This window comes from Staurois parvus, unplaced genomic scaffold, assembly GCF_062004578.1.
Source record: "Staurois parvus isolate SC_StPar_1 unplaced genomic scaffold, SC_StPar_1.0 ptg000522l, whole genome shotgun sequence".
NCBI lineage: Eukaryota > Metazoa > Chordata > Amphibia > Anura > Ranidae > Staurois > Staurois parvus.
In genome coordinates this window covers 976,765-1,000,652 of record NW_028318318.1, presented here as the reverse complement: position 1 = coordinate 1,000,652, position 23,888 = coordinate 976,765, and the positions used below count along the sequence as shown (strand labels likewise).

Below are 23,888 nucleotides of genomic sequence, written 5' to 3'. Positions count from 1 at the left end.
AATTACATTTCAGCACCTAATTTATGAAAATTAAAAAAAAAAAAAAAAAATAGAAAATGGAAATAAAGAAAATGAATGTCAATAAAGTAAGTAAACTTCAGTGACAGCCTACACCAAGGGCAGAAGCTTGAACTGTGAAAGCCCCAACAGTAAAACTGGCTATATTAGTTATACATGTCAGTAAAGAAACACAACCTATTAAATCTATTTTAAGGCTAAGGGATACTATCCAAAGTATAATGACATGTCCACATGGGTGCTAAAATCTGCTGCTTCTTTGCCACTCTTCCTTAAAAAAAGGACAAAGTTTTAAAACTACAGCACTTCCTACTTGCATGTAAGTATTGCTAACTATATGTTTTGTTCACAAAGGGCTGATCGGATGGTAAATTGTGTATGCATATATCCTAAGAAAAATATTACTGTACCCCAAATCATTGCTAGTATCATACAAGTACTTTTTATTAAATTAAAAGAACATTTTAAGATTAATAGAACCTAGCTTTATGCCTACATATTTAAGTATTTCCTAAACATATGGTAAAATTAGAAAAATACATTTAATTAGTGTCATTGAAAAAATAAACTGGTTTTTGGCATCCAACAAAGTGCCACCACAGTAACACAGCTCCAAAGACTCTGCCAGCTGAATTCATTGTTTACGAGGCAGCCAATCATTGGTTCTGATGATGCAAGCGTAACTTAAGTTACAGTATAAAAGTACAGATGAGCTGCAGATGATTTATTAGTGTGACAGGTTCCTCTCTAGTAACAGTAAGTAGGAGTCCTTTGACATTTCAATATCCTATAACATAGACCACAAAGTAAGGGTAAACATTACAGTTGACTAAATGAGAACATGATAAAGGTACGTGCTTGTTGCTATATTTACCTGTGCATTTTAGTAGTTCTTCCATTAGTGGAACTGAATGACAACGATCAAGCAGCTAATAAGGACACTCTGTGCACTTCTTGCTCCTTGAGGCAGAACAGCAAGTCTACAAGACTAGAAGCTATAAAATTCCAGATACTTAGCAAGCTTCGCTTGGAACAGGCACCTAACATCACCAAGGAAGTTATAAGACAAATGTTGCCAAAAGCTCCACCTCTGCAAGACATAATTGACCAGTATGATGTTCAAAGTGATGCAAGCATTGAAGGATCCTTGGAAGATGATGATTACCATGCCACCCCTGAAACATTTATTATAATGCCAACAGAAAGTAAGTATGTCATGTTTGGACTGGATTAGCTATACATTTTTCTGGTAATTACTTGCATGTTACCACTTTGTATTTAAAACCAGAGTTCTCAAGGGTTAGTTCAAATTGCATGTGAATTCAAGCACTTGGAAGCCCAAACTACCGCATATCTGATACTACTGACTTAGCCACTGTATTGGAGTTTCTAAGTCAGAGATCATATATATTAGCTGTACAAATGTATGCTCTGACATGTATAGGTTTGTATAAAACATTCAAATGAGAAAAAAAATTAATAACTACCATTTCATTCCACAGCAGAGCTCAACAATACCTTGCTATGGTTACATTAACACATTACTTTACTGCCAGCACTCCACATAGTTACATTTTTACATGAGCCAAAGTATATTGTTAGTCATTCCAATAAACCATGGAGCTATAACATTTTTACAATTATGGAAAAAGCCTAAAGAATCGTATACTTTTTAGGTATTTTTGGGACCTAAACATAAAAACTATGCCATAACTAACCTTTTAATAGTGGAAGAATGCATGTTAGTTGTCCTATAAGATGTATAGGTAAGTATATGTAACAGCAGAATGTATAATGGTAACAGCTTGTGGATATTTGATATCCTACACTGTATAGAGTGAACATCGCTAATGAAGTTTGTAAGGCTGTATGAAAGTAAATATTAATCTAAGAAGCTTTTTCTAAAACATAAAAAATATCCAGCACTCCTGGAACTTCTACATTATTGCGTTCTATATGCTTTAATACTAAAATAAACCCAAACACTTCCAGAGGGATTTATTCTGTTTTTGTATTCATAAAACATAATTCGATGCAACTCACTTTTCCAGTTATTGGAGCTGATCATATAAAATTAATCTTTTTCTATTTTGGGGGTTTGTTAGCAGACTTAACTGTGCATTTGTTACGTACAGTAAAGCACCGCTGTTAAAGTGCATTCTAAAGTATATCTAAACCCAAAAACAAAAATGTAATATATTGCAGCTTACCAGTCCTTAGAGGAGATAGCTGCATTTATCTTTTTCATCCTTTTTTTCCTACTGGCTAGTCCTGGGAATAACCTACTTCCTATCACTGAGTGGCTACACCCACTACTCCTCTGTATCTATGGAAGAAGCCGTGTTTGTCACCCAGGCAGGACTTCAAACATCACCACCCTTGCTCAAATGCATTGTCTGCAGGATGGGTAGATTAGTAGTATACAATACAAAAATAAGAATTGGTGCTGCAGGTTCAGCTCACAGAAAGTGTCAAGATCAGCAAGTATTTTCTGTACTTGCTATAAAATGTTCTTAGTATGAAAAGTGAAAACTAATGACACTGCAATATATAAGATTTAATGTTTTGGGGTTTAGCATTCAATGTCTTTCCCTTTTTTTTTTTTAAATAAACCTAGTATAAAAGTGTAAGTGCTCCCCTTCATAATGTCAAAATACAAGTCTTGAGCACATTTAACAGGATGCAGCAAAGCACTGAAACCTTATTCAAATTTTACATGAAGCATTACATATATTGGCCATCAGCAGACCTGAAGAAGAACTCTGTTTTGAACAAGATTCTATAACTTCTAATGCCAGAGCTGTTTAGATCTCTATGTATATTCTAATATTATGTGTGTCTCATTTTCAAAAGCTAGGAGGGCTGCTAATTAGCCTATCTCTTAAAATAGATACCCACAAAAAATATGTTGTTCAAACTGCTTCAAGACCAGTGGGAGTAAGTGGAAGGCATGCTGTGTCTGTACCTGGCTCTAACACTGACAGCTTTGACATGTTGAGGAAGGGGCTTCCAGTTTTTTTTTTAATTTTTTAAGATGTGTTATAGAGCCATAGGGACATCATAAGTCAAGAGAGCTCTTTCAAAGAAAAACTGTTGTGCAGTTACGCTGGGACTGTAATATTGTTTGTTTAGCAGTTTAGATGCATTTTGTGGCATTCATTCATAAGGGTCTATAAATAATTAACATATGAAAGCAGGGATGGACTATAATCACCTGAGCCTGTAGGCACACATCAAAACACCTCTCTTGTAGGATCATATATTATATACAGAGCAGTTTTTTTTTTAGAGGCAGGACCAGATTTCTTCATAGCCAACCCCAGCTGTGGTCCAAGACAGCAGGACTGCTAGCAGTGGCACCTGCGCATCATAAAGAAAGTTGGCCTTTTAGCCTAACTGGCCCATCCTTGATGTGTCTTGTGTGACTTTATTGTGTGATACCAAGGCTAACTAGCCCACTGTGATAGGGAGGCAATACAGAATAGTTGGCCTAAGGGAATTAGTATATGTACACTTAACCCTGATTACAATTGTGTGATAATAAGCTTACATGAAAAGCAATGTATTTTTACCAATTATGCAAAAAACTGTTTGGCTGCAAACTATATTGTGGAAGCCGCCTTTTTTGCCTCTGCCCTTTACACTGGTATACTGTGCCTAATGGTAAATCCAATGCTGTGTACAAGAGTTAATTTTTTTTAAATAATTCCGGTTTCTTAATTCACTAACAGGGCCATTTGATGTGATGGGGCCCCATAACAAAACCATTAATGATTTATTCTATGTCTCTAATCTCAATCTCCAAAACAGTTACTCTAGTGATATTAAAGTGGTTTTAAATCCTAAAGCAAACATTAGATTGCAGCTTACTAATTCTTTGATGTGATGGCTGCATTAGTTTCCTTTTTTTAGAATTGCTTTCTTCTATTTTATTTTTTTTTTTAACTATTCTCTATTTTTTTAATTTTCCATGTGTAAATTACAAACATAAAAATCAGCGTACAGGTATATAACCATCAACTAAAAAAAAAAAAAGGAAAGAGACATCCCACTGGTCCCACTTTACCTACACCCCTCTGACAAACAAGCATTTGTTGACATATAGCACTGTCCTACTGCCACCTCTTTTAATGGCCGTCTTTCCCTTTCCACTACCTGATCATGAAGTATTCTCCTTTCTCCCTTCAACAATACTTCCTATCTTAAAATAACCCTCTGATTTTTTTTTTTCTCCACCCAAAAGGGGAAGCTCCACTTTAAGGCTTCTTCCCCAGCTACTCGTTAAGGATTGGCACCTTTGGGGAGCGGGGGAAGGAGGGGGTATCTAAATTTGACAGATACCCGCTTCCACTTCAGCTGCGATTGCCTAGGCGGTCGGAAGTTGTCCTCCCCCCCTCCCTCCCCGTAGTCTTCTGGGACATGTGAAAGGTCTCAGAAGACTACGAGACCATTCACATGTGCCGTGGGCACCCAGCTGTGAAGCTGCAAGTTGTCACAGCCGGGTGCCCACATTGAAGATGCCGGCACCAGGGACACAGGACAGCTGGTGAACCCAGCCAGTGTGAGGACACCGCAGGATCAAGGGACAAGTGAGTGTCTGTTTTTTAAAAGTCAGCAGCTACAATTTTTGTAGCTGCTGACTTTTATTTTTTTTTATTTTGACATGACCTTTGCTTTAAATACCAACTAATCCTTCCATTTAATTACATTTTTTCCATAGTATCTTTGCAAAGATCTACTTGCACTAGTTTTCCTATTATCTCTTGGATATTATTAGCTATATCTTCACAGTACCTCTGTATACTCGGGCAGTGCTACCATATGTGCCCAAAAGGTTCCTGGTACATCACAGCTGCTCCAACATAAGGCTGATGTCTCTTCCCAAAACCTATGTGCAACCACTGGTGTGGTGTACCATCTTGCTAATGCCTTAAAACATGCTTCATCATCTTTACAACTACTGAGGAACAAATTGCCAATCTTAGTATCTTTAACCTCTGATAATCACTCTCTAGTGAGCCCAGTTCTTGCTCCCAGTTACCTAAATAAGTTGTTATTTTAGGTTCTCCTCCCAATACGCTATAAATTTGAGCGATATAATGTCTCTTTCCCTCTGAATCACTACAGTCTCTCCATAGGCAACAGGTTATCCCCTGTGTGTAATGATTGTGATATTGACATTAAAAAGTGCTGAATTTGTGCATGCCTCCATTTGACTAAAAGTGCCATGCCCCACTTCTCCAGCAAATCTTGAAGTGAACATAATTTATTTCCCTTTAATACCTCACCCAACTAAAGTAAGTCCTTCCCAACCCAGTGAGTGAAAAAGAAATAATCTTCTTCCCTGGGAAATAAATAACTAGTGTCTGCTAAAGAAATAAGTGGAAAATTATAACTCCATTTAAATTGTCTGTGTGCCTTTCCCAGAATCTTAAATAAATTCGTCGTCAATGGGCTTGTGTTTCTTCCTAAATCTCAATACTGTTGTGGAACCCATATCACCTTGTCCAGTGCAACCTGGCTCTGTGAAAATCTTCACCTAGCTTTTATTCAAATTCCATCACCCACGTAATTCCTACTGCTTGATAATATCTTTTAAAATTCGACAGTGCAAGCCCTCCCTCTTGTTTAACCAACACTGCTTAAGCCACACTAGGACATCCACGCAGCCAAATAAATTTTGATATAACTGATCATAAATTTGTTTAAAAATGTCTGCAGTAAGTGTGTGAGGAGGTGCAGCATGGTGCAGTGGCAATAAACACACAGAGCCAGTTGCAATAAATGGAACTTGCTACCCAATGGGAAGGCACCCAACTAGGGAACTCAGAGATGTAACAGCAATGAATAATGTTCTCAGGTGTGCCAACAGCATCTCTCTTGAAGGGCATAATTTGGCCAGGCCAGTTTTTACCCAGATGGGAAGATTCCAAGAAGGATGGCATGTCCCTATCCTTTCCTTACTTATCTGGGACCTTTCCCTACCTTTATTCACTGTTCTGGTCACATGGGTGGCCTGTTCTTACACTACTCACTTGCATGAATGTGGGCCAAGCCAATAGACTCTGCCTGACCCAAGATGGCTGCCAGAGTCACATGGGGCAGCAGAATCCAAACACATAGCTTTCTCAGTGATCCAGGAAACCTTACAGGAGCTATGATCCTCCTGACTTCCTCTTAGTGTGCAGTGCTGCTGCAGTTGAGTGCCACCTGCAGTGGAGAAAACAGACTGCACTTTCCCACACGCCCTCTCTTTGACAGATGCTGTCCTCGGCATCACAACACAGGAAAGGGCAACATGAAAGCTATAGTAATCATGGTTATGACACATCAGGAAAAACAAGTTCAAACATAACCAGAGTACTGGACCGCAAAGGGCAGCAAACAACAGTGTCTTCTATGGAGTCACTTTGCAAGGGATCATCTTATGGTCATGACTCCGGGGCCACAGATGAATGGGAGTTGCCCAGGCCCTCTATACTCCCTTCCCCCTGGCCCAGAACCATTCCTTCACACATGTAGAACAGTCTGTATAGCTTGCAGGGGTTGCCAGGTCATCCTAGTTGCTGTACTAGGGTTCCCCATCTCCGAATTTGTAGGAGCTGGAAGCTCGAGCAAGAGAGGAGGCAAGAATCATTCACCAGGGGACTTCCTGCATAGGTGGAATATCCACAGTGTCAAGTACCTCCTGATCCCCAGATGTCCCAGTGGAGTCGCCACGTAGTACACAGGGCCGCAGTAGTTTGCAGTGGAGATGCCTCTTGATGGGATTGGTTCCCTCTGAGATCACGTCATACATTGGGGTTGGTGGAAAGGACTGTTTATCAACCCAATATGGGGTACACCCCCATTTGGGCTCCAGTTTATTGCCCCTCTCATTTTTGGTATTTTTAACCAACACCCTCTCCAAGTGCTTAACATGGTTTTGGAGAAGATGATGATAACATCCAACTAGACTAACACAGTCTCAAAGTTCAAATCTCCCAGACATCTTTCCATTAGATGCTGAAACTTGCTGGGGGCATTACTCAGCCCAAAGGGCATGCAGTTAAACTTGATTAGTCCCAGGGGTGTGATACAGGCAATCTTTTCACGATCTTACTGGGACTTTCCAGTAACTACTTGCCAGGTCAAGGGTAGAAAAATACTTGGCTTGACTCAGTGCCATAAGTGATTAATCTACCTGGGGCAGTGGGTAGGCATCCTAGTGTGTACAGGCATTTAGCTTGTGGTCGTCCATACAGAATTGCAGGCTTCCATCTTTTTTTTTCATGAGGACCATGGGGGCAGCTCAGGGACTGTGACTCTCCCAAACACCCCATTCTGTAGCATATTGCATTGCACATCCTTGACCTCCTGGTACAGGGCTGGAACAATGTGAAAGTACAGCTCCCAGATGGATGGATCATCCCCGTATTGATTGGGTGATCAATGGCCTTGGTGAACTCATAGTCTTTCAGGTTGGTAGCAACAACTAATAGATGTTTCTCCAGCAGTTCATGGAGCAGCCACTGTTGTCATAGAGGGTAGTCCCAGAAGGAGATGTCCAGCTGTTCCAGGAGATTCTTGTATTAGGATTCACCTAAGGAATACATAGCTGACTGTAGTGAGTCACATACAGCTTCCATTGCTGGGTTGGACCTCAGAGATTAAGTGATGAGGCACCACGTAAAGGTCTGCTGTGTTGGCATGGAGAGAGTCCTTGTGGGTTTCCATTATTACCATGGCGAAGAAAACAGGAAACCGCACCTTCCCATCCATCTATATTTTGTAATGCATGTGAACCAACAAGCTGAGGAAAACAGTGCCTCAACGGGACTTCCCAACGGGAAGGTGCGGTGTCCTGTTTTCAGATGTGTCCAGCTACTAGCAGTCTGCACATATGCTAGGAGGGACTATTCTTCACCTATTGGTGGTGATGATATGCCGATATTCATGTTAGTTGTTATCATCTGTTCTATATACTGAGCTGTGAACAAGCTGGCCCTACTGTTTGTTTCTCCAGTGCCTGCCCAAGGGGACCACTCACGTTGTGGATATATACTCAAGCAAGTAGCCTCTGCTGAAACCTCATGTGTGTTGAGGAAGCACAAGAGAAACGCGTTGACCCATGAGGAGTCACATCCACAATTATTGTTGTATATGGAATATAATCAATACTGATATATTCATCTCCATTATGTGGTAGAGTGAGTCAGCAGTAGAAAGTATTTGAATTAATATTGAATAATTCCTATTTTTTTAACTCAACTATGGATATTTTAAAATGATTCCTTTGTATAATAAATAAAATTTGTATGTATATATTTATGTACAGCGAGGAACAGAAGTATTTGAACACCCTGCGATTTTGCAAGTTCTCCCACTTAGAAATCATGGAGGGGTCTGAAATTCACATTGTAGGTGCATTCCCACTCTGAGAGACAGAATTTAAAAAAGAATTAGGAAATCACATTGTATGATTTTTAAAGAATTTATTTGTCTTGCACTGCTGAACATAAGTATTTGAACACATAAGAAACAGCAAGAATTCTGGCTCTCAAAGACCTGTTACTGTGCCTTTAAAAAGTCCACCTCTACTCCACTCATTAATCTAACTTAGTAGTGCCTGTCTGAGCTCTTTAAAGACACCTGTCCACCCCACAGTCAGTCAGATGCCAACTACTACCATGGGCAAGACCAAAGAGCTGTCAAAAGACACCAGAGACAAAATTGTGGACCTCCACAAGGCTGGAAAGGGCTATGGGGCAATTGCCAAGCAGCTTGGTGAAAAAAGATCAACTGTTGGAGCAATTGTTAGAAAATGGAAGAGGCTAAAGACGACTGTCAGTCTCCCTCGGACTGGGGCTCCATGCAAGATCTCACCTCACTGATGATAAGAAAGGTGAGGAATCAGCCCAGAACTACAAGGGAGGAGCTGGTCAATGACATGAAGAGAGCTGGGACCACAGTTTCAAAGGTCACTGTCGGTAGAACACTACGCCGTCATGGTTTCAAATCATGCATTGCATGGAAGTTTCCCCTGCTCAAGTCATCACATATCCAGGCCCGTCTGAAGTTTGCCAATGACTATCTGGATGATCCAGAGGAGGCATGGGAGAAAGTCATGTGGTCAGATGAGACCAAAGTAGAACTTTTTGGTCTAAACTTTACTCGTCGTGTTTGGGGGAAAAAGAAGGATGAGTTGCATCCCAAGAACACCATCCCTACTGTGAAGCATGGGGGTGGTAACATCATGCTTTGGGGGTGCTTTTCTGTGAAGGGAATAGGACGACTGCACTGTATTAAGGAGAGGATGAATGGGGCCATTTATTGTGAGATTTTGAGCAACAACCTCCTTCCCTCAGTCAGAGTATTGAAGATGGGTCGTGGCTGGGTCTTCCAACATGACAACGACCCGAAGCACACAGCCAGGATATCAAGATTCTGGAGTGGCCTAGCCAGTCTCCAGACATAAATCCAATAGAACATCTTTGGAGGGAGCTGAAACTCCGTGTTGCTCAGCGACAGCCCCGAAACCTGACAGATCTAGAGGAGATCTGTGTGGAGGAGTAGGCCAAAATCCCTGTTGCAGTGTGTGCAAACCTGGTCAAGAACTACAGGAAACATTTGACCTCTGTAATTGCAAACAAAGGCTTCTGTACCAAAAATTAACACTGATTTTCTCAGGTTTTCAAATACTTATGTTCAGCAGTGCAAGACAAATAAATTCTTTAAAAATCATACAATGTGATTTCCTGAAATTTGTTTTTTAATTCTGTCTCTGAGTGGGAATGCACCTACAATGTGAATTTCAGACCCCTCCATGATTTCTAAATGGGAGAACTTGCAAAATCGCAGGGTGTTCAAATACTTCTGTTCCTCACTGTATATGTGTGTGTGTGTCTGTGTGCTCCCCTTCAATGTCAGCAAAGTCCAACATTTTGTTTTTCTATCCTATATTTTAATTTGCTTGGTTTTAATAATGGAAAGCAGCAGTTCCAAAGAAAGCAAAAATAGCATTGGTTTCGGGGCACCCTTGCCTTGCACCACTGGATTATTCAAAAGGTTGAGACAAGGTACTGTCTATCCAGACTCTTGCCATGGGTGTCAGGGCAGGAGCTGAGGAACGGACAGGCAGGCCTAACAATGTAACGCACTGGCTGACGACAACCACCACCCACAGACCGAAGTCCCTCAGGGCGCGGAGTCTAAGTCCCAGGCTGCCCTTCACCAGGGCCCCTGATGGTGGGGATGGACTTGACGCAGCCAGGAACCAGGTCGCGGCCCCCGAGACACCTCAGCTGCGGTAATGGCCGCCGCCAATGGCGTGTAGCTGGTGGAAGAGACAAAAGAGTAGTCAGACAAGCCGGGGTCAACAACAACAGGACAGAACAGTACAGGACAGCAGACGAGAATCACAGGTCACGAGCCGGGTTCAGCAACAGAGGGTCAGATCAAAGGAGAATACAAAGAATAGTCAAGACAAGCCGAATCAGATACCAGGAGAGTCACGAGAGTCAGAACAGAGTAACAGCAACACAAAGACACAAGACACAAGTGCAAAGAGCATGTGCGGGCCACAGGCTTATATGTCATCAGCCACACCCCTCTGGAGGATGGACCACAGAAACCTGAAGGCATAAAAGGGCTCCCATCATGCACAGCAGAATCCAAGATGGACACCAGCACATGAAGTAACATAACCACAGGGAAAAGGTAGGACCTTGACAGTACCTCCCCCTCAAGGGCCCCTCCCCCTCCGCGGCTCCACAAAAGGTTTCTGAGGAAAGTGGGTATGAAAAGCGCGGAGGAGGGCAGGAGCATGGACATCCGCGGAAGGAACCCAGGAACGCTCCTCGGGACCATAACCACGCCAATGAACCAGGAACTGTAATTGACCGCGCACCAATCGAGAGTCCAGGATCCGGCTCACCTCATACTCCTCATGACCGTCAACCCGGACAGGACGGGGCCGAGGAAGAGAGGTAGTGAAGCGATTGCAGATCAGAGGTTTCAACAGGGAAACATGAAAGATATTGGAGATCCGCATCCCAGACGGAAGGGCAAGTGCATAGGCCACCGGATTCACTTTGCGGAGAATGCGGAAAGGACCGACAAAACGGGGAGCCAGTTTGGGTGTGGGCACCCGAAGATTGAGGTTGCGAGTAGACAACCACACCCGATCGCCGACCTGGTATGAAGGAGCGGGCAACCGTCTGCGATCAGCCTGGAACTTCTGGCGCTGAGCTGAGTCCCTCAAGGCCCTCTGGATCTGCCCCCAAGAAGAACGCAGGGCAGCAAGATGGTTCTCCACAGCCGGAATGTCCTGTGGTGAGAACCTCTCAGGTAATACCGCGGGTTGAAACCCATAGTTGGCCATGAAGGGAGACATCCCGGTGGAGGAGTTGACCGCCGAGTTCCTGGCAAACTCTGCCCACGGCAGGAGATCGGCCCAATCATCCTGATGGTCTGAAATATAACACCGAAGGAATTGTTCTAAGGCCTGATTGGAACGCTCCGCAGCCCCATTGGACTGCGGGTGGTAGGCTGATGAAAAGGAGAGACTAATACCCAACTGGGAGCAGAAGGCACGCCAGAATCTGGACACGAACTGACTCCCGCGGTCTGAGACAATCACCTTAGGTAACCCATGCAGGCGAAAAATCTCCCTGGAAAAGACCGTGGCCAGTTCCTGCGCTGTGGGTAATTTCCTGAGTGGAATGCAATGGCACATCTTGGAAAACCGATCGACGATCATGAGGATGACCGTATGACCCCGAGACACCGGGAGGTCTACAATAAAGTCCATCCCTAGATGTGACCAAGGACGCTCCCCATTGGGAATGGGTTGCAGAAGACCCAAAGGGAGATGCCGTGGAGACTTATTCTGGGCACAGATCGAACATGCCGCTACATAAGAGGCAATGTCGGCACGGAGGGTTGGCCACCAGAATAAGCGAGAGACGACCCAACACAGCTGGTTCTTCCCTGGATGCCCGGCAGTTTTGGCGTTATGGTAGGTACGCAGCAGGCGGGTGCGCAATCCCTCGGGTACGAAACATCTACCCTCCGGCCTCCCGGGAGGAGCATCAGTTTGAGCCGCCAAAATCTGCTCCCCAAGGGGAGAGGTCAGACTGGTGCGAATGGCAGCCAGGATCTGATCTGGAGGTATAAGTGAGATTGGCTCAGAGTCCTCCCTGGACAACTCAGAGTATTGCCGTGATAACGCATCAGCCCTGACATTCTTGGAACCAGGCAAATATGAAACCACATAGTTGAAGCGTGACAAGAACAGAGCCCATCTGGCCTGGCGGGGTGTCAATCTCTTGGCCTCCGAAAGATAAGTCAGGTTCTTGTGATCGGTAAGAATGAGGACCGGAACCGCGGAACCCTCGAGCAGGTGCCTCCATTCCTTGAGAGCCAGAATGATGACCAACAACTCCCGATCTCCAATCTGGTAGTTGCACTCAGCCGAGGAAAGCTTCCTGGAGTAGAACCCGCAGGGAAGTAGGGGTCCATCGGGTGACCGACGCTGAGACAGGAGAGCCCCTACTCCCGTCTCGGAAGCATCAACTTCGAGGACGAAGGGCAACCCAGGATTGGGATGCGAAAGAATCGGAGCCGAAGCAAAGGCAGCTTTCAGAGCCTCGAAAGCTCTGATGGCCTCGGATGGCCACTCGTGAGGGTTACTCCCCTTCTTGGTTAGGTCAGAGAGAGGCTTTGCCAATGTGGAGAAGTTCCTGATGAACTTCCGATAGTAGTTGGCAAAACCCAGAAAGCGCTGAATGGGCCGAAGACCATTGGGACGAGGCCACTGCAGAACTGCCGCAACCTTCTGAGGGTCCATGGAAAATCCCTCCGCGGAAATTATGTAGCCCAAAAAGGCAACCTGGGATCGATGGAACTCGCACTTCTCGAGTTTACAAAAGAGTCCGTTCTCACGCAATCGTTGCAGCACCTGCTTAACATCCTGGACATGGGACTCCATGGAGGTAGAGTAAACCAAGATGTCATCCAGGTAAACCACTACGCATTGCTGCAACAAATCACGAAGGACATCGTTTATGAATTCCTGAAAGACCGCGGGCGCGTTACACAATCCGAAGGGCATCACCAGGTATTCGTAGTGCCCAGTTCTGGTGTTAAACGCGGTCTTCCACTCATCCCCCTGTCTGATCCGTACGAGGTTGTACGCCGCCCTAAGGTCGAGCTTGGTAAAGACCGTTGCTCCCTTAAGGCGGTCGAATAACTCAGAAATCAAAGGAATTGGATATGCATTTTTAATGGTAATCCGATTGAGACCCCTATAATCGATGCAGGGCCTCAATTCCCCACCTTTCTTCTTTACGAAAAAAAAACCCCGCTCCTGCTGGGGAAGTAGACTTACGAATGTGCCCCCGGGAAAGCGCATCCACCACGTACTCCTCCATGGCCTTATTCTCCGCAACCGAGAGAGGGTACACCCTGCCACGCGGAGGAGTGGCCCCGGGTTGCAGGGATATGGCGCAGTCGTAAGGACGATGCGGTGGTAAGGTACCAGCGCGTACCTTATCGAACACGTCCCGGTATTCCCCATAGTCGGTGGGCAACGCAGAGTCCGAGGAGGCACACAATACCTTAACCGGCCCCCGGATGCACCCGGCCCCACACTGTGGAGACCATGAGAGAATCTCGGCTGTTTGCCAATTGAAGGTTGGATTGTGCCTCTGGAGCCAGGGATACCCCAAAACCACCGAATAGTGTGGGGAAGAAATCACCTGAAAACAGGCCAACTCCCTGTGAACAGCCCCAATGGCTACCTCTATTGGCAGGGTCTCGTGGGTAACCTGCGGCGGCTGCAGGGGCCTGCCATCTATTGCTTCGAGAACCAATGGGGCAGCACGAGCCTGCAGGGGAATGGAGTGCTGCGCAGCAAACGAGCTGTCCAAGAACAACCCACCGGCCCCAGAGTCTACCAACGCCTGGGCCGTCACCGAGCCCCCTGTCCAAGAAAGGACCACGGTGATCAGTGGCTTATCCTTGCGGAACGCCGGGGACGAGGAAACTCCACCCAAGATCTGTCCCCGACATGATCTCAGGTGCGAGCGTTTCCCGGACGGACCGGACAAGACTGCCGAAAGTGCCCACCGAGGCCACAGTACAGGCAGCGACCCTCCCGACGCCGAGCGGCCCGCTCCCCCTCGGAAAGGCGAGCAAACCCCAGCTGCATGGGTTCCCCACCAGACAAGCTATCCCCAGGAGGCGTGGGAGGAGAGGGAGGAACAGGTGGGACAGAAAACGCAGGTGCCAGTCGATTGGAAGGCCTCCGCAGGCGTTCCTTGAGTGAAGGCCTCTCCCTGAGCCTGGTGTCAATCAGGATCAGGAAAGAGATGAGCTCCTCCAACACCACAGGCAGTTCCTTAGCTGCAATCTCGTCCTTCAATGAGTCAGAAAGACCCTGAGAAAACGCAGCCACCAGAGCCTCATTGTTCCAACCGACCTCTGCCGCCAGGGTGCGAAACTCTATAGCGTACTCGGCCACGGTCCGTGAACCCTGATGCATGGTCATGAGCAGCTTGGCCGCCGAGGCGGAACGAGCCGGTACGTCGAATACCCTACGGAAGGCATCGACAAAACCAGAAAAATCTTGAATCACCGGGTCATTCCTCTCCCATAAGGGATTTGCCCAGGCCAAGGCCTTGTCTGAGAGTAGTGAGATGAGGAACCCCACCTTTGACCTCTCAGACGGAAAGGCGTGGGGTATTAATTCAAAATAAATACCCACCTGGTTGAGGAACCCACGACACTGACTCGGCTCACCCCCAAAGCGCTGTGGAAGAGGGGCTGAACCGGTCATACCTCTGGACACCGCGGGTGCCGCATCAGCCGCGGCGGTAGGCACAGCAAGCGGAACAGCAGCGGAAGCGACCACCGGAGCGACAACCGGCCTAATAACACCAGGAGTAAGGTGCGCGGTGCGTGCAAGCAGAGTTTGCAACGCCTGAGCGAACTGATCCAACAGGTGATCCTGTTGATCGAGTCTGGCGACTAGCATTGGGAGCGAAGGCGTGCCTGCACCGTCAGGGTTCATGGCACTTGTGTAATGTCAGGGCAGGAGCTGAGGAACGGACAGGCAGGCCTAACAATGTAACGCACTGGCTGACGACAACCACCACCCACAGACCGAAGTCCCTCAGGGCGCGGAGTCTAAGTCCCAGGCTGCCCTTCACCAGGGCCCCTGATGGTGGGGATGGACTTGACGCAGCCAGGAACCAGGTCGCGGCCCCCGAGACACCTCAGCTGCGGTAATGGCCGCCGCCAATGGCGTGTAGCTGGTGGAAGAGACAAAAGAGTAGTCAGACAAGCCGGGGTCAACAACAACAGGACAGAACAGTACAGGACAGCAGACGAGAATCACAGGTCACGAGCCGGGTTCAGCAACAGAGGGTCAGATCAAAGGAGAATACAAAGAATAGTCAAGACAAGCCGAATCAGATACCAGGAGAGTCACGAGAGTCAGAACAGAGTAACAGCAACACAAAGACACAAGACACAAGTGCAAAGAGCATGTGCGGGCCACAGGCTTATATGTCATCAGCCACACCCCTCTGGAGGATGGACCACAGAAACCTGAAGGCATAAAAGGGCTCCCATCATGCACAGCAGAATCCAAGATGGACACCAGCACATGAAGTAACATAACCACAGGGAAAAGGTAGGACCTTGACAATGGGATGACTATATAAAGCTGATACCTCCCCTTTACTTTAGGCCCCAGGCCTAAATCTTTCAAGGTAATTTTCATAAATTCCCAGCTGACCCTATCTAACGTTTTCTCCACTATCTATTGACAGGAGTACAACTGAGAATATTCATCCAGTGATCCAGCCAGTAAGTCTGCTGTTTTTCAGCAGAACAAGCTCTCCTGCAAATATATCAGTTATAGTGTTGAAAAGAGCAACTTGCCACTCACAGGGGTGTTGGCAATGCTTAGCTTTTACTTATGTAAAACCTTTATCCCCCCCCAAAAAAAAAACTGTTTGCTGTAACTGCTTAAAAGAAAACAACTGATGCAAAAATGACTGCAAAGCTCAGTCTTAGACTGAGATTGAGCTCTGCAGTCACTTTTGCAGCAGTTGTTTGCTTATTCTGGGTCACAATCCTCTACAATGTCCTTTTTTCTCTTTCAGTCAGTTGACCATATCGACTGATTTCATAGCAATTGTATAGATGTTTTTAAACTAGATTCACATTCTTTGTATCCAAATGTATTATCAAATGCAGCTGCTACATGCATAATTCAGTGTGCAACCAGACATATCTGGCCCCCCATTTTCCTTGGTCCCACAGCAATCACATGGTTTGCTATAGCTATACTTACAACTTTGTATACTAACATGAATGTGTTTAGTGTAGTACTTGGAATATACCTAAAGTCAAAATGTTTCTAAAACACTATTTGTGTAAAATGTGCTTATACAGAATAAACATTTAAAAGTTACAATTGCACATTTTGCACGGTATATAAAAGCTATCCACAATATAACAGAGTTTTTTGTTTATACTTGTTTAAATATGATGCTTGCCTCTTTTTTCATAATATGTTTGAACAATATCTAGAAAAATCACCCTTGGCGAGTTTGCCTATCTACCAACCTATTCAGCTATAAAAAAAATACTGGAAATAAATAAATATTTTTAATACACAGCAGTGATCTAAGTACTGATCTAAGAACAGCAAAAAGGGAAGTAGCTTTAAATCATATCTTGTTGAATAACATTCTGCCAGGAAATGGCATTTAGCTGAAAAGTTGGCAAGAAGGGCAGCTGCTTATATATTATACAAATGTAAGTGCTAATGCTTCTCTATTCAAAGTATTTAAAACATACTGATCATGTACCAAAATATGCCGAAGCAATTTTTGCACTTACATAACTTTATGGCAATAACTCTTTATGATTTTATAGCCAAGATAGGCAGCAGCAGCTGCAGTAGAAAGTTGTGTGCTCAAAGACAGTTTCCTTATGTACAGAACTGCTTGTGGTTCTTAGAAACAGGTAACTTGATGTACAAGCCAGCGCTGGAAATGATCCAGTTTCCTATCTCCTCTCACTTTCACTACCAATTATAGTTAGGACAAAACTATTTTATTGGAATTTGTAATAGAAGGACAAATATTTGTGTAATCAATGGATCTATAATGTGATAGACAGATAGATAGATAGATAGATAGATAGATAGCACCTGAAAATGTAATAAAGCAATGTTAAAAATGTTTGCACTTTTGTAACATAGTAATAACTCTTTTGCATTTCCTATATTATCTTTTTGCAGTTTGTATACTGTATATGATCTGTGTTACCAACTGGAATTAGCGACTAAATCCTCAATTGCACTGTTGCATTACAATCATGTGATTGAATGTATTTGGGACTTAGTGTGAATGTTGCGTCATGATCCCGGCCAGCATCTTTATGTTACATCAACATTATTTACTATATTTGTCTAAAGTAACATTAAATCAGCTAAGAAAAATGTACAATGATTTGCCCCTAAATGGTGAACAATTGGTAGTCATATACAGCATATTCTCTTTAGTATACAAGTAGAACATAAATAAATCCACACTATCCAAGAAGGTCACTGTTTAACATGCTGGAGTCACTTACATAAAACATACAGCTTGGGGAAAAGCTGTATTACAACATACAGAAACGTATTATAGTTCAGGATAGCACATTTTGTTTTTTTTCTTAAATTGCAAAAGCAATTTGATTATGACATGTGAATATCTAGGGTCAGGAAATAGTCTGTAAGTTTCCTTTCTTTATATATCTTGTCTTAGTTTAGCAATCCAGAAAGTCATGAACACTATTGTTTGCTTTACTTATTAGATGATTTGGACCATGAATCATCCAAAACAAAAAAATGCTGTTATTTTAAACTGAACTCTGAAATTCAGTCAGCTAAAATATCCAAGGCACAATTATGGATACATCTAAAGCCTGTCCAAATGCCTGCAACAGTTGTGGTGCAAATCCTGAGACTCATTAAACCCTTGAAAGATGGTACAAGACACATTGGAATTCGAACATTAAAACTTGACATGAATCCAGGACTTGGAACTTGGCAAAGCTTTGATGTGAAAACTGTTCTGCAAAACTGGCTGAAGCAACCTGAAACCAACTTAGGCATTGAAATTAAAGCATTGGTTGGAAATGGAGAAGACCTAGTCGTTACCAACAATGAAAATGGCCTGGTAGGTTTTATATTGCACTTAACACTCTTTTAAAATTAATTCACAGAGATTACCATTAACGGCTAACTCTTTGTAAAATTTATGTTGTAGTTTTGCATGTTTGCAATGATGAATGAAATATTGATTTCTTATCTCATGAAGATTTTATTGGAGAGATATTTCCATCAGAATCTCATTTTTTATATTTTGCCACAGCCATGAAATAGTCTAATGATATGGTGACACCTCCCAAAATGGATTCTTCATAATGTAAAATACCATGCATGCATGCAAAGGCACATTATATGAAAGGTATTTGTAACCATCAGAGTATTAGAGAGCTCCACAGACCAAAAATGTCTCCTCAGAAGTGAAACTTCACTTTTGTATAGATTAGGCCTATAATGTCATATTATTGCAAAATATTTAAGCAAGCTCTGTGTTTTTAATGTGTATAAATGCATTTTAGCCAGTTTAAGACTTTCATCATGGCTTACAGGCCAAACAATAGTTTTTGCACTAGTTAAAATATCGCTCAATTTGATTGCATAAAGAGTAGACCATGCAAATCAACTGCTTCAATGTCACCACGAATGACATTCATGCATCTTATGTCTTAAAAAGGCGAGAAAGCATCTCAGATCATTGCTTGGACAACTGAGCTGTCTTTTCTTTCTATTTTACATTGCTATGTTGTTCTTTTTGTGCTTCAGTTCTTGAATCAATGACTATATGAATATACTGTATTTAGAAAATGTAAAACATTTGGCATCCAAATTATTTCTGTCATTCAGCAGTTTCCCAGGCATTTTGATAACAATTTTTTATATTTTATTAAATTACAATGCTATAATATATGTAAATATTTTTAAAAACTGTAATTGGCATACCTTTCATTGTGCAAGGAATAATATATACATCATAAGGCAATATGTGGACCAAGCTGTCTAACAAAAGTGGGTTGGTATATACAGTAAGGGTATACAAAAGTAAATAACACTGTCATGGGTGCATGCAACTATCAGCTTTTTTCACCAAAAAACAACTATTATTCTTTTTTTCAAATGAAAGATAAACTTTTGCTCTTACTTTAATACGTGTATCAATTACAAAAAGTGATATTAAACCCAAAACTAAAAATGTAATATATCTGCTTCCCACCTGGCCTATAGACAAATGATGGCCAAGTGGGAGCGCAGTTATCCTGGGTGGACATCATATGCCATCCTCCCATGATCTCTCACCAATCAGTGTATTGGGCTGCTGTCGGTACCATGCGATTGCTGTGACCAGTCACAGCAGATCACATGGCAGTTGTATACTTGACAATGGATGGCTTCCATTCATACCATTCTTTGTGTACTATTGTGTTGATATCTGTGATTGGCTACAGTGATCACATGATACAGAAAGGGCCAATCACAATAGTACACATTGAATAAATTGATTTCATTCAGAAAAAATGGTTGCTTTTAACAGTGATTATCATTATCAAGTAATCATAGTGTGTAAAAAAAATAAAAAATTCTGATCACCTCCCTAGAGTAGTACAGTGTTACTATGGTAACAATATATTGCTCTGGTCGCAGTATGTAAAAAAACATTGTAAAAAAAAGAAAAAATTTAATAAAAAAGAAAAAATATAAAAAATGAAAAAAATATATTAAAATTGTTTTTTTTTTAATATACTGTCATGATCACTGACACACCAGTTATATGATGACTCTGTACGGCACTGGTGACAGTATTTAAAAAATTGTGAAAACATTACTTTTAATTTCTTCATTTAAAAACATTGTGACCAAAAATTACAACCTCTAAAACCATGTCTCATACTAAACAACTTAGATTATCTACTTTCTATCTACTTTCCAAAAAGGGGTCATCTAGGGAGTATTTGTACTGTCCTGGCATTTTTTGACCCCAAGAAATGAAATAGGCCGTCATTACATCAGGACTGATCAATTTTCAGATATATATACCATAGTTTGTGAACTCTATAGCTTGTCTACAGACTAAATAAAATACATTGATTAGGGTTATTTTCACCAAAGAAACGTAGCAGTATACATTTTGGCCTAAATTTACGAAGAAATATTATTTATTTTCAACATTTTATAACAGAAACAAAGAAAAATACATTTTGTTTTATAAAATTTGTTGGTCTTTTTTTTGTTTATTTGTCAAAAGATAAACAAAAACCGAATGGGGATTAAATACCCCCAAAAGAAAGCTTAATTTTTGTGGAAACAAATGATAAAAATGTAATTTGGGTACAATGATGAACGAGCAATTGTCAAATTGTGACAGCTTGACAGCTGGAAATTGGTCTGAGCAGGAAGGGGGTGAAAGTTTCTGGTATTTAAGTGTATATTGCAGCTTATTAATCATTACATATGCTGGCTGCCTTAGTTTTCTTTTTTAGGCTATTTTCCCCTCTGTTTTCACCTGGTGATCTGGCCAGTAGCAGACCTCCTGTATTAACCACTTGCCCTACAGAGGATTGACCCCCCTTCCTGACTAGGCCATTTTTTGATAAATGCACTGCTGTACTCAAACGAAATGTATCTCCTTTTTTCACACAAATAAAGCTTTCTTTTGGTGGTATGGGTATGTTTTTTTTTTATTTTTTGCACTGTAAACAAAAAAGACAAAAAATTTTGAAAAAAAAAACAATATATCTTCTCATTTCTGTTATTAAAAAAATCCTATAAACTCAAATTTCGCCATAAATTTAGGCCAAAATGTATTTTGCTATATGTCTTTGGTAAAAAAAAAATCCCAATAAGTGTATATTAATTGGTTTGTGTGAAAGTTATAACATCTACAAACTATGGTATAGATCAGGGGTCTCCAAACTTTTGAAACAAAGGGCCAGTTTACTGCCCTTCAGTCTTTACGGGGGCCGGACTGTGGTCAGTGGGAGTAGCAAATGCCATGGGCTTGGTTTACTAAATGGGAGTAAAAAATTACATAATTGGTGTCAGTGGGAGGAATAGTATCCCATAATTGGTGTCAGTGGAAGGAATAGTGCCCGATCATTGGTGTCAGTGGGGGGAATAGTGCCCCATAACTGATTTCAGTGGGATTAATAGTGCCCCATTGTTGGTGTCAGTGGGAGGAATAGTACCCCATGAACCCCTTTTTGGAAAGTAGACACCCCAAGGAATTTAAAAAGAGGCATAGTTAGTATTTTGCAGATCTCATTTTTTCTCACAAGGTTTTGAAAAAGAGAAAAAAAGAAAAAATGTGTTTGTTTTCTTTCTTCATTTTCCAAAAACTTGTGGCAACAAACGAGATCTACAACACACTCACCATGCTTCTTATCAAATTCCTTGGGGTGTCAACTTTCCAAAAAAGGAGTCATTTGGGGGATTTTGTACTATTCTGGCATTTCAGGGCCTCTGAAACTGTGATAGGTAGTCAGGAAGTGTAATGAGGAAATAAAGCCCTTTAAATGCCTAAGGGTGCTTATTGGATTTTGGGGTCCTGTACGCAGCTAGACTGCCAAAAAGTCTCTCACATGTGGTATCTGGGGTCTATTAGATTCTAGATATCTCCTCTGCCCTTACATCATCTGACCTCTCCAAGATTGGTGTGATCAGATGCTTTCCCAATTTAAAAATTGTACTGTTTAAATCCTACGAAACTGAAGTGATGAAATGCTTGTAACTTTTTAGACTAAAGAGATGATTGGTACCATTCCAGTCTCCAATCAGCTCTATGGTCAGCTGGCAGAAACATCAGCTGCATTCTCAGGTTCCATCAATGGCACGGGACTGCCCAAGAAAGCCGTGGAAGGCAGTGGGGAAGGGGGGGCATCTTCTCTTGCTGCTTGTAAAAGCAATCCTGAAGCTAATTAGCCACTAGGTTTGCTTTTTCATGAAAGCCGATCACTGGCTGAAAAAAACAATATCAGGCTGATGCCTGTAGCTGCAGGCATCATCCTGGTATAACCATTCAAAGTCCAGTGATGTACCAGTACGTCACTGATCCTTGTTGGGTTCATTTTAATATGCAGCTTGTGGGCTAAATGAAAAAAAGAGAAGAAATCTCTGCCAGAAAAAGTGTCTGGTATGCCCACCATTAGAATATACAACACTACATCAACCCACTTCTAGTGGTGGGCCCCCATGAGCTGTGGGCTGAATGAAAAAAAAAAAAAGAACCTAATAGATTCCTTACATCAATCAATGTGGATGAAGAAAACTCTGCCCAAATTTTTTTTTAAAATATATGCCAAAGCATAGGGGCCATCCACCCACTGGCCATGCCAGACCCCCTTGTTTGGGCATATATGCTGCGGATGAAAAATCTCATCCAACAGCGCTGCACACACTTATGTATATTCTAGAGCAAGACCCTGTTGCTGTCAGAATAAACAGATCGGTGCTGCAGCTGCATGGCTTTCCTGCAAAGAAAACAGCAATGTTATCAATAAAACAGTAATAGTAAAACCGTAACAATAATACAGTAACTTGACAACAACTGTGTCAACTATTTTTGCTTTTTTAATAGTTTTTTTTTACTTTTTTATTTCTTTTTAACTTTTTTTAACTTTTAACTAGATGGTAGGCTCTCTCAAAATGTGATAGCCGGTTTCCTGACTACCTAACATCTTTCTAGACCCTCTGCACATACAGTATGTGCCCTAGACTGTGCCATGCTGTATCCTATAGTCCACTAGCAACAGAAGCAGTTCTTGAGGCAGAGACCAGGTTGGTCAGGACAAGAGGGCCAAAAAAAGCGGGTGTCACACCTAATTCCGTGTCTCCACAGCAAACAGGCCAGATGTGGGGTTAAAATGTATAAGACCTGTGAAAGGGCAACAGGCTATACATGTAATTTTCAGATTTATGAGGGAAAAGATCGTTAGGTGGAGCCCTCTTATACATGGACAATTTATATACAAGCGTGCCACTATTTAGACATTTAGACAATCTTGGAATTGGCGCATGTGGCAACGTGCGACCTAATCGCCAGGGCTTCATCCAATGGCTTGTAAATACCCATCTTAGAAAGAGGGAAAAAGCCTGCTTGAAAATTAGGGAAGCCCCTCTGTGTCTACGACTATAACCTTAACATTGGAGGGGTGGACGACCAGATGAAAAAGCCGTACTTAGTTTCCCAAAAAGCCAGATGCTGGTACAAAAAAGTGTTTATTTATTTCAATTGGCTATATATAATGCTTTTGTGCTTTACAAAGCACCTGGATGAAGTGCATCCTTCCTAAAATTCCAGAAAGAGATAATCACAGCCCTTTTGTATCCAGAAGGTGCTGTCCTCCAAACCCCCAACAAGAGATGCAGTGAGCTGACTGTATGAGAGGCATTTTCCCAATGCCATTCCTGGTATCCCATCCCAAACGGCACCCCAAAAAAGATGTGTCTGTAGCATCCAAGCCTGCTCTTCGGTTGCAGGACACATTGGCCGATTTTCCAGCCCTCGGGGGGGTTACCTGTTTTCCCTCCAGCCCCTCCTAGCCCCCTGTCCCCCGCTGCCCCAATAGGCAAGAAATTAGCAGCCGCCCGCGCCCGTCGGACAGCTCCAAAATTTGCAACCTACCCGCCGGAGGCCACGTCTGAAGCCCAGGCCTCGATTTTGGGTCTGCCGCCGGAGGCCGCATCCAAAGACCCGGCCTCGAGTTTGGGTCTCCCGCCAGAGGCCGCA

The 23,888-nt window shown here is 42.8% G+C and overlaps 1 protein-coding gene across 1 annotated transcript in view; it reads left to right on the top strand.

The window, feature by feature from the left end:
- The first annotated feature begins 737 nt into the window (after positions 1 to 737).
- Positions 738 to 23,888, top strand: part of LOC149451756 (growth/differentiation factor 8-like) — a 72,638-nt gene continuing 49,487 nt past the window's right edge. Inside the window, exons 1-2 of the mRNA XM_089690208.1 lie at positions 738 to 1,223; positions 17,875 to 18,239. Coding sequence (XP_089546334.1) covers positions 860 to 1,223; positions 17,875 to 18,239 — 729 coding nt within the window. The 5' untranslated portion in view covers positions 738 to 859. The remainder of the gene's footprint in view (positions 1,224 to 17,874; positions 18,240 to 23,888) is intronic.